The following is a 14,130-nucleotide window of genomic DNA, read 5'->3' on the forward strand; positions in this document are numbered from 1 at the left end:
TCTGCGCAGAGGAGAGTTTGACTGGTTAGTCTCAGAGCTGACGACTTGTGTGTAGACTTCAAAGGATTTAATCAGATTCGTTGTACACAGTTGTTGTACGAGGTTCTTAGGAGACAAATTGTACTGACGAAAAGTAAATGCAAATAACAGCTGGAAAGTAGGGAATATACTAGGAAGCCACTTATGTAATGTATAACAGTAGTTTAATGGACTATAAAGGTAAATAAGTTTTTTTTATAACTTTTAGATTTAAACTTGGATGTATGCGAATATAAATATAAACGTGCTTTTCGAACCGATAAACTGAAAGTTGTAGCAAGGTACCCTTATTCAAAGGTAAAAACGGCAGAGTGTAAAGTAAGTAGAATCACATAATTGGTCTGTCAATGTGCCCTCAATACAACATCATAGATTACCTGAAGTTCCTTTTTGCAACATTGAAATGCGGAATACTATGTGAAAACTGACGGCTTGTAGGAATAACATTTGAACTTCGGCACTATGCTCTTAGATTAATTTCCATCATCTATAGGCCTAAGAAAGTTATTGTCTCTAAACTCTTTCTGGCGCTTTCCTTAACAACATATTACACAGACACATATGTCTTGAACGCATCTTCTCGATCATAGCAAATCATGTAACCAATAAAAATATATGTTAAGGGTATGAGTTGTGCAAAATTGATTGTTACTTAGTTTAAATGAGTCTAATACTGTTCATTATAAATAAAAACAAAAATTTCCTAACTCGCCTTATTTTCGATTTCACATACCTACGGACATTGGCTTGTACGTAATGAAAGATGTGGACGAAGGAACGGAGGGGGGGGGGGATGAGTAATTTCTCCGACTGATTGAAGGATAGGATGTGAACCATTATGTAAGAGCCAGTGAAGAGTCAAGGGTTATATGAGGGTGTGGCCCTGGCGTCACTGAAGGTGACGCCCATGTAGACGAGCTGGGAATCTTTCAGTCTGTAATTCGCAAGGTTTTGCCAATAAATACTCATAATTTCTACGTTATGCACAGTTTAGAAAAATCACGTGACCTGAAGCATTTGTCTAGACATCCATTCAGTCTTGAGGGTTGCAGGTGGGCGCAATGTTTCATGGACACCACAACGAGGTGCACTCGCAAAAGATCGTCGAGATGTATAAAAAATAGTGAAACTTAGATTTGTTAGGAATGCATTTCTTTGTTCAGTAGTACCCTTGTGCCGAATGAGTTATTAACTTGTAATTTGTGGAGGCATGTTTGGCATTGGAACTCGGGAAACTTATGAAAAAGATGTGAATTGCCTTGTTTTGAACTTAGAACTCAGAAAAGTCAAACGCAAACAAGATCACCATCGGTGGTTGAGCTACGAAGATATAACAAAATATGGAGGGAGGGGGGGGGGCGGGGAGCTGGCGGGGGTTAGTGCAAAACGTTGAACAGATTTGCTATCTTCGAAAAACGAACTTAGTTACTTTCGTTCATGCTAAGTTGAACTAGATGTGACACTGAAAATTTCAACGATTTATCTAAAAATGTGCACACTTTCACAACTTTCACCTTTTTCCTCGGAGTTTGGATTTGTCTAAAAAATTCTGACTTTTGCTCTCGAATTGTCAAACTTTAATACCGAAGTTTCTGCGTTTTATCTAAAGTTTGACTATTTCAACTTTTTTACTAGTTATTTCAAACGTTCGACTTATGCTATCGTACGTAAGTTGGCGCAGCATTTCATGCATTAACATCGTTAACGATCATCCTCTATTATTGGTTTGAAGTCGTCAGTATCATATAGTACTGAATATACATATAGATATCACAAAGAAACCAACATTCTTTTTTCTGTGCGCTACAATTAATAGCAATCGTTGTAGCTTAACTATATCTCTTCAATATTCTTCTACTTGCTTTGAAGTCATCAATAGCATTGCAGTGTAAGTCTATTGTACATTTAGATCTTTCAAAGAGAACATTACTCGCTTCCAGTGTGTTGCGATGTAATAAACATTGCAACATTATTGTGCACTTAAGAATACTCATCCATTGTGCTAATGTCAGTAACGTTGTTTGCAAGGAATGTTTGTTGAAAGTACGGGAATGTATTGCGATGAATACACATTGTACAACCGTCACGATAAATTTAATTTATTTAAGAAGTAGGCTACCTAGTCATTGGGCTCAGTGGTAGAGATGTGGACTGGTAACCAGGTGTTCCGAGCTCGAGTCCATCTGAAGTTACGTATATTTATAACAGTAGACGTGGTGGCCGGTGCTATACCGGGTAGATGAACAACTATTGCTCTGCCGGTCGCTTGAGTCGTGCTATATGGTTCAAGTCAAACTGGGATTTGTAACGCTCTGGTGGTAGTATGACACAATTTGTGGTCTAGGATCCCGTTTTCATTTCTCCTTTGGTGGCGCAGAAAACCCGGACGGATGCGCAGAGGGTTGGTCTAGGTGGCGTGAGTGAATTCTTGATTATAACCAGGGGTTGAAACACTCTTTTCGACCGGCATGTGTGAAGCCACCTTCCACTGAATATGTGGCCTGATGAGGCACTATTCTCAAAAAACGGAATGTATGTATGCTTTTCAGAGACATAATAAAATTTTCTATTAAAATAGCGTTGAGTTTTAAGCTAGCGCCTTTTTTCATAAAGTGTTCTGTATCTCTACTTGGTTTGTTTGTTACAGCAAAGTTGACATACTGTAGGTGGACTCAATTCAATCATTTATTGTTGACCAAGCAAAAACAATAAAACATACATGGGGTTGAACAGGACCGGGTCTCCAGCAACCTTAGCAACAAAAAAAATTATTCGAAATATATACGCTTGTGAAACATCTGCTAGTTAAATTATGTAACACGAGGGGACACCCTCATCGCCATCCATCTTTCCACCCCAAGAGAAAGCTTCGTTCAATATCATATTTCAAATTGAAAGATGGTTGTACTGTACTATTAGAGTTGATTGTGTCAATCCATAGAATACATGGAGTTAAACGTTCAGAGAGATTCTTTATCTTCTTCTACAATATTCAAAGTTGAACAGCAAAACTATCTGTTGATCATTTTAATGCATTGTTTAAAGATTTTTCAACTAAGTGTGCTGTCGACCTGTGTTTGTGCACGTCGGTCTTCAAAAATGGATATTGACGAATTTTCACTGACTTCTGGTTGCCGTTGCAATCTACAAGTCAATGAGTTTACATTCAGATGAACAATGAAAGCTTTGACTGTTCGTTTCCTGTTCATTTTCTATTATGTCATCTTGTTTGGACGTGTACGACAGGTTATCTTTGCTAGGATTACTCCAATTCACACTGTGAAATGATTTCCAGTAACACTTTTCTATCTGGCTATATCCCTAAATACATTACCAAGTCATGCTATTTTATCAAAACATTACTAGGAAAGTTGAACTTACAATTCTTTCCCAAAAAACAATAGAAGATGCAGAAGTGTTATGCACAGTACTTGACAGATAATAACTCGCGATAATATGATGGGTAAGGTTGTTATGATAAATCTAATATGGTTCCAATCAGAGAGTTGTCCATAATAACTCCCTGATTCAATCATCAAGTATTACTTGCTCTCTTAAAATGAGAGACTGAAATTTCAGTCTAATCGACTGAAATTTCAGTCTAATGATGGATGGGATAAGGGATCAGACTACTTAGACTGAATTCCAGTCTGAAATGTAAAGACTGAAGGTCAGTCTTAATTAGACTAAATACTCTTCAGTCTAATAGACTGAAAATCAAACCACTTTAGACTGAACAGTCAGCAGTTTAGACTGATTTATTGCAGCACCAGTCTTAATAAGATTGAATACTTTCAGTCTATAAGACTGATATCAGACTGAACAGTCGGTCCTTTAGACTGAATTATTACACATCACAGCTATACTGTCAATTTTATAAATTGCAAATTCTGGATTGAACAAGCTTTTCTATAGATCCTCTGTGTTGGCTAAGTGCTGGAATTCTTCAATAAAGATGCAGTTAAGGTCATCAAGACAACATTCAATGATCTGTTAATGCAGGGGAATTTACTGAAAGGTGCTACTTCATGGAGTGACTTCACCTTCACATCCAATCATGTTAGGCTATAAAGACCAGAAAATCATTGTGACAGTCACACACAAAGTACATTAAAAATGGTATTCCATCAAGAAATATAATTGTCAATATCCACCGAACAGTAATTTTATTCCCACTAACCCACTTATATATTCTTATATAATTTTTAATATATTAAAAAAAAACAGAAATCAAAACTACAATATTCTGAGGGATGTTCAACAAAACATGTTATCTTTGCAACAAACGTTCAAATTATAAAGATACTTTACATAACAGTGACATATTTTCAGTTCAATATTAATCTGTCAAATTTCTGCTTGAATTGGGCCTGGATCTAAAATGTTCTTTAATTTTTTTGGAAAGGATTAGGTGAGCTGAGAACAGATCAGTGGTGTCGCCAATGGGTGGCCTGGGCAACCCCTCCCCCGAGAAGGAATTCACAAATAGACATATCACCAACCAAGATTCAAATGTCTGGCAACACCACTGTAACAGAAAGCACTTTAAATTCTTTGTATGTCACCACCAGGTGGTAATACCCTGGAATTCATTGACAACACAGCTGTAAATTGAGTGGTTATATACCCAGCTGATCCCATCTCCCGATCTCACTGAACTTTAAATTTTCCACTGTAAAGGATATAGTAACTATACGATCCTGCCTTTACAAAAGGGATATGATGGAAACACGACGATAGTACAATGGATCTGGTACATTGCCTTTTTTCCAGTTGTGAATCATTAATGTATAGTAGCAACAATTTTCTTAGAATGATTTCAAAATGGGGGAAACATATGACAAATTTTCAGCAGGTTATTTATAAAATATTAGGAATGGTCAAACTATATATCAGTGCGGTGAACATTTAATACTTTGTGTTTCAATGATATAGATTGGCGATTGCTGAAAGTCATTATCCAGCACACACAAAACAAAATGTTACAAGCAAGCAGTTGACAGAATGGCACAAACTTCATAATGGCTATTAGATAAACATGAACTATTATATACTGCATTCACGATTTCATGATATGGCATTCATATAAAGCAAATTTGTATGCAAAAACAGTACATGTGACTATTATACCACCCTCTAATTATTTCTTAACTTTCTGATAGTAATCATATATAGTGATTTTGATTGGGATTTCAATCAAATTTTAAAGTTTTATAAATTATCTCACGTGAATCCTTTAATGTCGGCCTCTAGCTGAAAAAGAAATGTCACTCGAGAGTCGACTAAAAAATTGAAAACAGTTTTGACTCATTACATCACTAAAATTTAAAAAAAATGGGGGGGGGGGGAATAATGAGGAAAGGATATTCTCAAATGGAATTTTCTACAGTTACTGACTTTATAATAATCAGGTTACTTGCTTTTCATGGAACAAAATAATGGAATATTGTGCACAATAAATAATATTAGCTTAATTAATTGCTTAATTAAATAAACCTTCAACATAGTGAGTGCAGTGAAATGTAGGAACATTAAAGTAAACATTAAAATAACATGCTCGAAAAATCATACAACAAATTTTTTTTGGCAACTAGGTGTTTGTTTAATTACATTCATAATTAGATCAGTATCATTAAAAAACATTTTTAAAAACCAAAAATCAATTAAATATTTATTTCTGGAGCCCTCCCTATTCATATAAAACTGTTTGTAAACTCCGGGTAATCAATTTAACATTTTAGGGTATGTGTTAGTTACTCCTTAAAGGCATTGAAGATTTGTCCCAAACAGCATGCAGCCATCTGAAAAAGTTAACTTTCTGTTGCTTGCAAGTGATGTTTGTTCGTGTCGCTAAAAAAGACAGACAGTAATGAAACGTGATACCTTGATATCTTTAGCTGGACCTGAGATGTTCATCGCTGTATCGTTTATACACTGTAATGTGGGTATTGACCGTAGCTGTATGTACTGACTGTACACTAGTGTCTAATTACCGACGGTAGCAAGCTGTGTTTGTATTTTCTGGGATCGATGGCAGTGTCTAACACTTCTGTTACACCTCATTCGAAACTAGGTCAGATTACCGGCATTAGACGTTCTTTTTGCGCGAGTCTTCACACCCTTTTAAAGCTATTCCATGCTGACACACGTGGTTCCGGACTACAGAGCAATAAAAAAGTAACATTCACTCCTTGAAGTAACTCCATGCTGGCTGCCCTTATAGATGTGGCATGGATACGGACGAGAGACTTCACTTCTGTTGGTTGCAAAATTCCATACACAAAACTAGTGTTGTAGAGGGGGAGCATAGTCTATGTTAAATGTATGTTCTACGCCTCTGTCCCAGCTGGAATGGCCAGTTTATCTGCCACAATGAAGAATTGTTTGGGGTTCAATTCTGGTCCGAGAGATAGGATGAAAGGCTGTCAATATTGTCCTTGTCTGCCCTGTGCTGCACTCTCAATATCTGTGCCCTCCTGTTTGGTGAAGATAAAAATAAATGTGATAAAGGACAAGCAATATGGTATAAATCAAAACATTCTTAAAAAAAGATATGTTGAGAGGTAGAGAGACTAGACTAGAATAATATTTAGGAGAGAATGGAGAAACAAGAACATGACTGGCATTGTACAAAGGAGATATATCAATTCACGATAGGCAGCAATATGTCATCCATGGCGGGTGAGATGTGTTATGTGAAGGTGGTTTCAAATTCAACCTAACATTTATGGGTTGTCATGTTGATTTTGGCAGGTACATGGTTACCAAGCAAGGTTTGTTGTTAGTTGTTTTCAGAAATTTCTCTTTTTAAGGATAAATTGTTCATGACATCTCCTGATTCCATTACATCAGCATAGAAAACCAGTGAACAAGGAATATGATTTACATTTTAGCCTACTGATTTCACTAATATGTCTATCTGCTTGTAAAAGAAACTGATTTCATAACATTAGTGAATGGTAATATTACTGTAAAATCTTATAATAAAGACTGATGGCCCACTATATGTTTAATAAAATAACAAAAGCATACCAATTCTTTTCCAGTTTCCACATGATTTAAATACAATGGTAATGGTTTAACAGAATCGTGTTAGCTTCATGCTGTAATGGCTGTAGAAGTCACTACATTTTTTCAAATAATTAAGGGTGCTTACAATCTATGCATAATAGTACTGTGTTTTGCAATTTCTTGAGCATTACTATGTTCAAGTATTTGTTATGAGGTTAACCTAGCCTAGATTCATTTGGGACGATCGAGTACATATTGCAGTCCTGACAAGCGTGCTTATTCGCCCGACGATTGGGTTCATATGCTGGACAGGCGGGCTAATTTGCCCAACGATCTGGTACCGTGATAGCTTCATGCTGTAATGGCTGTAGCAGTCACTACATTTTTCAAATAATTAAGGGTGCTTACAATCTATGCATAATAGTACTGTGTTTTGCAATTTCTTGAGCATTATTATGTCCAAGTATTTGTTATGAGGTTAACCTAGCCTAGATTCATTTTGGGACGATCGAGTACATGCATACTGCAGGACAAGCGTGCTTATTCGCCCGACGATCGGGTACATATGCAGGACAGGCGGGCTGATTTGCCCGACGATCGGGTACATATGCAGGACCGGCGTGCTTATTCGCCCGACGATCGTGTTAATAGGCCCCACCAATTATAACAACAGCCTAGGCCCTATTTGCTATAGTACAGCCTAGCTAGGCCTACCTCGCGCACAAGCCTAGAATAACTAACGTTACGAACTGCCAAGCTTTTATTCTGTATTAATTGGAAAACAACAAAAAACATACATACATACCCTCGAACACTGTTATCACTTCTTCGTGGAAACCTTTATTTGTAAGAAAAGTTCTTAAAGACTCAGCCATTGCTAATTTATAACCTTTACTCTAGCTTAGACATACGGTCGTCTGTCTCGTTCATGCCTAGCTGTGTGTACGGCGTGCGTACGTACAGTACAGCGAGTACCTGGCTAAGCGAAGAATATAGTAGTATATATGTACACAAGTTGTAGCGCTCGTTGTCACACTTATTTTTGTGAGGCGTATTTGCAAGTTTTCGGATGACGTAGGCGCATTTCTGTTCTCTGATTGGATACATTTTTCAGTGGAATACAGAGACTGAAAATGGTAAGATGACATGCCACATGTGATTAGCTGATTGGTTAATAAAGTCAGTCCAAAACAGCGACTGAACGGTGTAACTGATAATACAGTCTAAGTAGAGTGTTTCTCAGTCTAAACTCAGTGTATAACACTGAAAAAAATTTCAGTCTCAAAGAAGACTGAATTCTTCAGTCTAACATTTTAAGAGAGTGGCCTGGTAAAAGTCACGCAAGCTTACAAAGCAACGAAAATCGCATATTAATCATTGAGTGACAATTTTTAGTAGAGCCTATGCAGTACACTTTGATGATATACTGACACTCTAGACAGGAGAAAGTTCCCAAAAAGTTAATTTCTCTTTGAAAAAGATTTTTGAGAATTTTGTTTCATGAAAAACAAAGTCAGTAAGGGGCTTTGCGAATGCAATTGTGATCAGCCCGTTCCGAATCTGGTCTTGTACCCGTAAGAAGAATGCCGATAACATTACACATTCATCCGCCTTATAAGTTTGACCGTATTACGCCCCAACTAACACCATGTCAAATGCATATACGTTCTGCCCCGACAAATTTCCCATATCCGTAATTTACAGTTTGGCAAGTAAAGGTTAAAACATCTGAACGACCTATGCGTGGTTGGACAGTAGTTAACAAATTGTTGTGTAAAACAATCTATTGGACTTGAGCAGGTAACTAATGAGACTATTCGGTTGTCAACCTGTTTGCTGCCACAATCACAAGTCTTGACAGTGATCTGAAAAGAATAAACAAGGACAGTAATGACAAATCAAACAGATTTAAGTTCCTTTCACCTAATAAATCGGTCAATGAATATCATCGTCTTTTATTTCAAAAAGATTACAAAAGTTCAATTCTTCGATTGAGAAGCTCTAGAGAATGAGCTGTCGCCCTTAAAATGAAGTCAAACCGATTAAATTGTTTTCTTCATAACATTTGTTGTGAATGAAGTAAAATGAGGTAAATAAAGGACCCATTATCGGTAAGATATATTACAAGACAATAAAACACTCATGAGTGATTTTTTTTCTGGATAAATATTTACTCTCTGGCACAGTAGGAACTTCCAGATGACGTGTAAGAACCAATGGTAGATGCATTCTGGGATACATCCGTGGAGGTAACACAGTGCTCTGAAGACATCAAACCAGCGTACCATCACATGTTCTTAATATAAGTTGTCTTTAGACACATTGACTTAGTCTGTATCAATTCAGAAAGACATTTATTTCTGACCCGCTTGCAGTAAGCTTTCAAGAAAATTGCAATACAACAATTGATTTAATTTGAAGACTCAACGGCTCTTCAAAGAGATGGATTAAAATAAAAGTGGTTACTATTCAGAAATCAGATATCATTTAATAGTATGGAAACGAGATGTCCAAAGTCATATAATTGCAATGGTCCATAAGACATATGCATATTATATAAAGGTATCGCGTAGGATATGTAGGATATGTAAAAGTATCAGAGTAAGTGCTAGCACGTCACATGCAACTCTCCAGTCTTGGTACAGTTTCTTATGATGTAGTGAAACGGCAAGATTTATACATGTTGCTCATTTATACATTGTTAATGGTTTGCTTCCATTATGGCGAAACAATGAAACACTTCAGTGTGGAATTGATTGCATTGGTTAATTACGTAACACCGATCCATTGACTCACCAAGAATTGGCAAATCTAATAAATCTACAAAATAAATGATTTGATATCCGACGAAGAGCATACATATAGTTTGAATATAAATATATCCACTGCAACATTTGGTCAATATAGTTTACAACGAGGGCACATCGATCGTCTGCCAAAGCTTTGGCACTCATACATCATGCGTAGACAGTGTGGTTACAATTACATACCGCGTTTATATTTTGTGATGTCACATAATTCTTGAACATCTGATGACATACATTCTAAATTTACGTCTTTTCTTTTGTCCAGTAATTCAACCCTAGAAGAAGGGAGTTGCTATCCTGGATGAAACAAGTCAAATGTTACGTCATGTATATGTAATCAAATTTCGGACAGTGTAAACTGTGCCTAGTCTAAAAAGGGGGTGAAATGGAAAAATTTATATTAATCATCGTTTTTTATACACTCGTAGCTTTCCAGTGATACCCAATTTGTGTCAAGCAAAGCTTGCATCCTCGAGGAATAAACGATCAAACATTCGAGGGTAATAAAACCTTTCTAAATATTGTTGTATATACGGCAATGGGCGTGACGTCAGTCGAGGAACTCAGCTCACTTCCAGAACACTATGTTTACATTCTTAAACGTCTAAGAACACACAACGTTACTCTGTTACAGTGCTATGAGATTTGTAGTTTTGTTTTTACGTAAATTTATCTCGTAACTGTTAAATATGCCGTGCCGATGTGTGGTCCCAGGTTGCTCCACCACAAGTAAAGACGGAAAAAAGTGCACGCTTTTCCAAAAGATGACAGAAATCGAAGAATTTGGACACGACTCGTTCAAAACACTACACATAAACAATATCAAGAGTGCCCGTGGGCCTATACTATTGTCAAATTACTTGCTATGACCATAGCTTAGGCCTCCTTGATGCAGTAAATGACGATTTTTTTTTTGGTTACCTAATATTTTAATCAATACTACATCTGCAATTTTTCTTTTGTAGTAAAACTGGCCTTGTGTTATGATTTTACGTAACAGTTTGATGATACAATTACATTGGCTAGCCTGTTATACAACGTCTATTAGTTAGGCCTAGACCCCATGTTACCACGACTAGTACTATAGGATTGCACTTGCACAGAATATCACACTTTCCTTGCACTGTAAGTAAAAAAATTATAGAAACTTCGCTACGAAGTTAAGTAGCAGGATCATTTTAAATTATAAATCATATTATGGTCTTAATAACGGTGGTTTTGTTTATGCTCAACCGACCAGTTTCAGGATAGTCCAACCGTCCTGCTCGGTGACTTCGTTCGGCAGCGACGCGTCTCGGCCATCGGGATCGTTTTACAATTCTTCTGCAAGGGGCCCAATTGATATGGAAAAACACCGATATCTTCATCACCCTCGAAAACTATTTTTTCATCTTCTTCTTCTTCAAGAAAATCATTTTCGACAAAGCTTGACGAAGTTTCTGAGAGGTTATTCCCATTTCCTCGGAATCGGAAGATTCGAAAAAACACATGTTCAATTGATGAGCAAAGTGTTGTGGTTACATGTAGTAAACTGTATGACGCCGTATCGGTAAAAAACGGGGAGTCGGCTTTGGCTGAAATGGTTTCTTTGATGACGTCATATGAACTGCGATGGGCCGCTTTGAATTGTTTATGAGTGGCAGCTCGAGAGGTCTCTAGGGAATGCTTTGACAGCAAATTGCTGGCGTTTGAAGCCGCATTTACGGAAAGTTGTGCATGGGTGGTGTTATAATTATATAGATAAACCATTCCAAGACATGAAAACCCACCACTTCATAACCTCTTTAATGAAGCGTTCACGAAAATTAACCATTTTACAGCAGACATAGACATCTTGTAGAGACAATCTCTTGGATGTTCTGTTCCTCTTTGTGTCACATTTGAATGTTGAACTAAGACCAATTGGCTAAATACAATAGGAGTTTCCGGTACTGCTATGTATAATACTAGTTGGAATGTACTGCTCAGTCGAGATACATCCTGCTTCCCGTATGTGTTACAGTGACGCATCACATAGAAGAACTTAGCTTACTACACAAAAACCGTCTAATTCATTCATCACTTCAAACAGTGATAGACGTGAAACGACAACCTTAATATCCTCCCGGTTGAAGTCAAAAGCGATAAGCACACTGATCAAGACGGCTAAACCATTACATTCATGATTATACCAGTTCAGCTATAGTTGACCTCCTGTAGTCTGCTTTCAATGAATATGGTGGACGTAATGACTCTGAATTCAGTTCCTAAATCGATGTTAGCCATGTTCTCTTATAGACTCATTGGTATCTTTCTTGTTACTGTTTGCGTTTGCCAAGCTCAAATTATGGACGGAGGTAAGTTGACACTTTTTACCCCTTTTCCTTTTAAATTAAAAATTATTTGTAGAACTGGAATATCAACAGTGAATGTGTTTATGTTGTCATGTGTCCTTGTGGCAAAGATCATGTGTAACATTATGTTCCCCTTGTTAGAGAATTGTGATACACAACTGACGATGAGCGAATCAGTCGGTTCGTCACACACACACACACATATATATATATATATATATATATATATATATATATATATATATATATATATATATATATATATATCTATTTATATCTACATATTAAATAAATATATATAATTTGGTCTTAAACGTTATAATATTGAAAAGGAATGAGAGACAGAACGGTCGCTTTCGTGGCTATTTGCATTCAATCTATATGTATGCTCTTCTTCGAATATCAAATCATGTTTTATTTTGTAGAGTTATTAGATTGAGCATTTCTCGATGAGTCAATGGACCAGTGTTACGTAATTAATCAATGCTATCAATCCCACAATGAAGTGTTTCATAGTTTCGCAATAATGGAAGCAAACCATTCACCATGTATACATGAGCGACATGTATAAATCTTGCCGTTCCTTGCATAGCAAGGAAACGTACCAAGACTGGAGGGTCGTCCGTGAGTTAAAATTGTAGTGATTTGGAAAATCCAGAACAGTGAAAACCCTTCCAGCCGCCACCGTGATTTGAACTTCGGTATTCACAAATGATTGCGGGTTGGTTTGAATCATGATTGATCTGAGAATATTTCTACGCAGTTTATCCATTTAGGTTTGAGAAAAATACAAGACAAGGGATAACAGTGTCATTTCCTTTCCTCCCGTCTCCTTTTTCCTTGCCTCATGTTCCTTCTCTTTAAGGAAATAAACCATGATACAAGTTTGAAATTAGATTGAAAAGTAAAATGGCTGTGTTCTTGAATACTTAAAATGCAGAGCTGCCTCTATATTATCTTTAAACCAGAATGCAAAACTATATTGAGTTTTGATGGATGACTTCAACGTAACAAGATATGAGTCAATATTATCCTAAGATATCTTGAAATGGTTTGTTTATATGAGTTTTGCAGTTTTGCAGAAAACATTCAGCTGAGCTAGCAACTATCAATTAAAGGTGAAATGTTGACGTAACATTACTGTGGCACGCCGTTTGTATAGTACAGCGATTTTTACTGCTAAAATAAAAGTAACCGTTATAAAGCATGTTTATTCATTGTGTACCTTTACTTCCCGTTCTATAAAACCACAGGACGTAATTGAAGTAAAAATACTATGATACCATATACTAACATTCACCTTTGGTCGTAGAATAACAGTGAGAATGCACTTTAAATTAACCGTGGATATTATGACTCGAAACATATTATTTACCCTTCGTGTCAAATTTTGTGCATTTACACTAAAGTGACAGTGTTCACTATAATCTTCAATACACAAAATCGGAATGTATAGCTGACTTGGCTTTCAACTATTATAACCTACACAAGTGCACTTCATCTATTACTTAAGCACGTTAAACAGATCACTTTTCGGCCTTTTGATTAAGATCATGTGTAGAATATTTTCCCCTTTTAGTGGAATCGTGATACACGTGACGATGATCACACAGTCACAGTCTCGTTGCAAGGGGACTATAGGGTTGAGAGCGGATCAGTCGTTTAGTAGTTTGGTTGTTCGTATACCAGGTTCTTTCCCGGGTGACTTTTCTTAAAAAGTTAAACAGATCACTAGTACCTGCATGTGTTGAATATGTTCCCCTTGAATGGGAATCGTGATACACATCCTGACGATGATCTCACAGTCTCGATGCAAGGGGACTATAGGGGCGGATCAGTCGTTCCGTTGTTTGGTTATGGTGCCCAGGTTCTTTCCTGGGTGACTTTTCTAAAAAACGTACACATTAAGCTGTTGTGGTACTCATTCGTAATTATACAGA

The 14,130-nt window shown here is 36.8% G+C and overlaps 1 protein-coding gene and 1 long non-coding RNA gene across 3 annotated transcripts in view; one reads left to right on the top strand and one right to left on the bottom strand.

The window, feature by feature from the left end:
* Positions 1-4,161: 4,161 nt before the first annotated feature.
* LOC139978799 (uncharacterized) lies at positions 4,162-8,372 on the bottom strand. The gene is made up of 2 exons (XR_011797013.1): positions 7,856-8,372; positions 4,162-6,515 (listed from the first exon to the last, which is right to left on the bottom strand). It is a non-coding gene; the product is annotated as an uncharacterized lncRNA (long non-coding RNA).
* Positions 8,373-11,807: 3,435 nt separating this feature from the next.
* Positions 11,808-14,130, top strand: part of LOC139978581 (uncharacterized) — a 50,457-nt gene continuing 48,134 nt past the window's right edge. The window contains exon 1 of one of the 2 annotated variants that reach the window (XM_071988912.1): positions 11,808-12,193. In XM_071988912.1, coding sequence (XP_071845013.1) covers positions 12,067-12,193 — 127 coding nt within the window. In that variant the 5' untranslated portion in view covers positions 11,808-12,066. The remainder of the gene's footprint in view (positions 12,194-14,130) is intronic. The other variant, XM_071988914.1, reaches the window with a different exon arrangement.

This window comes from Apostichopus japonicus, chromosome 13 (assembly GCF_037975245.1).
Source record: "Apostichopus japonicus isolate 1M-3 chromosome 13, ASM3797524v1, whole genome shotgun sequence".
Classification (NCBI taxonomy): Eukaryota; Metazoa; Echinodermata; class Holothuroidea; order Aspidochirotida; family Stichopodidae; genus Apostichopus; species Apostichopus japonicus.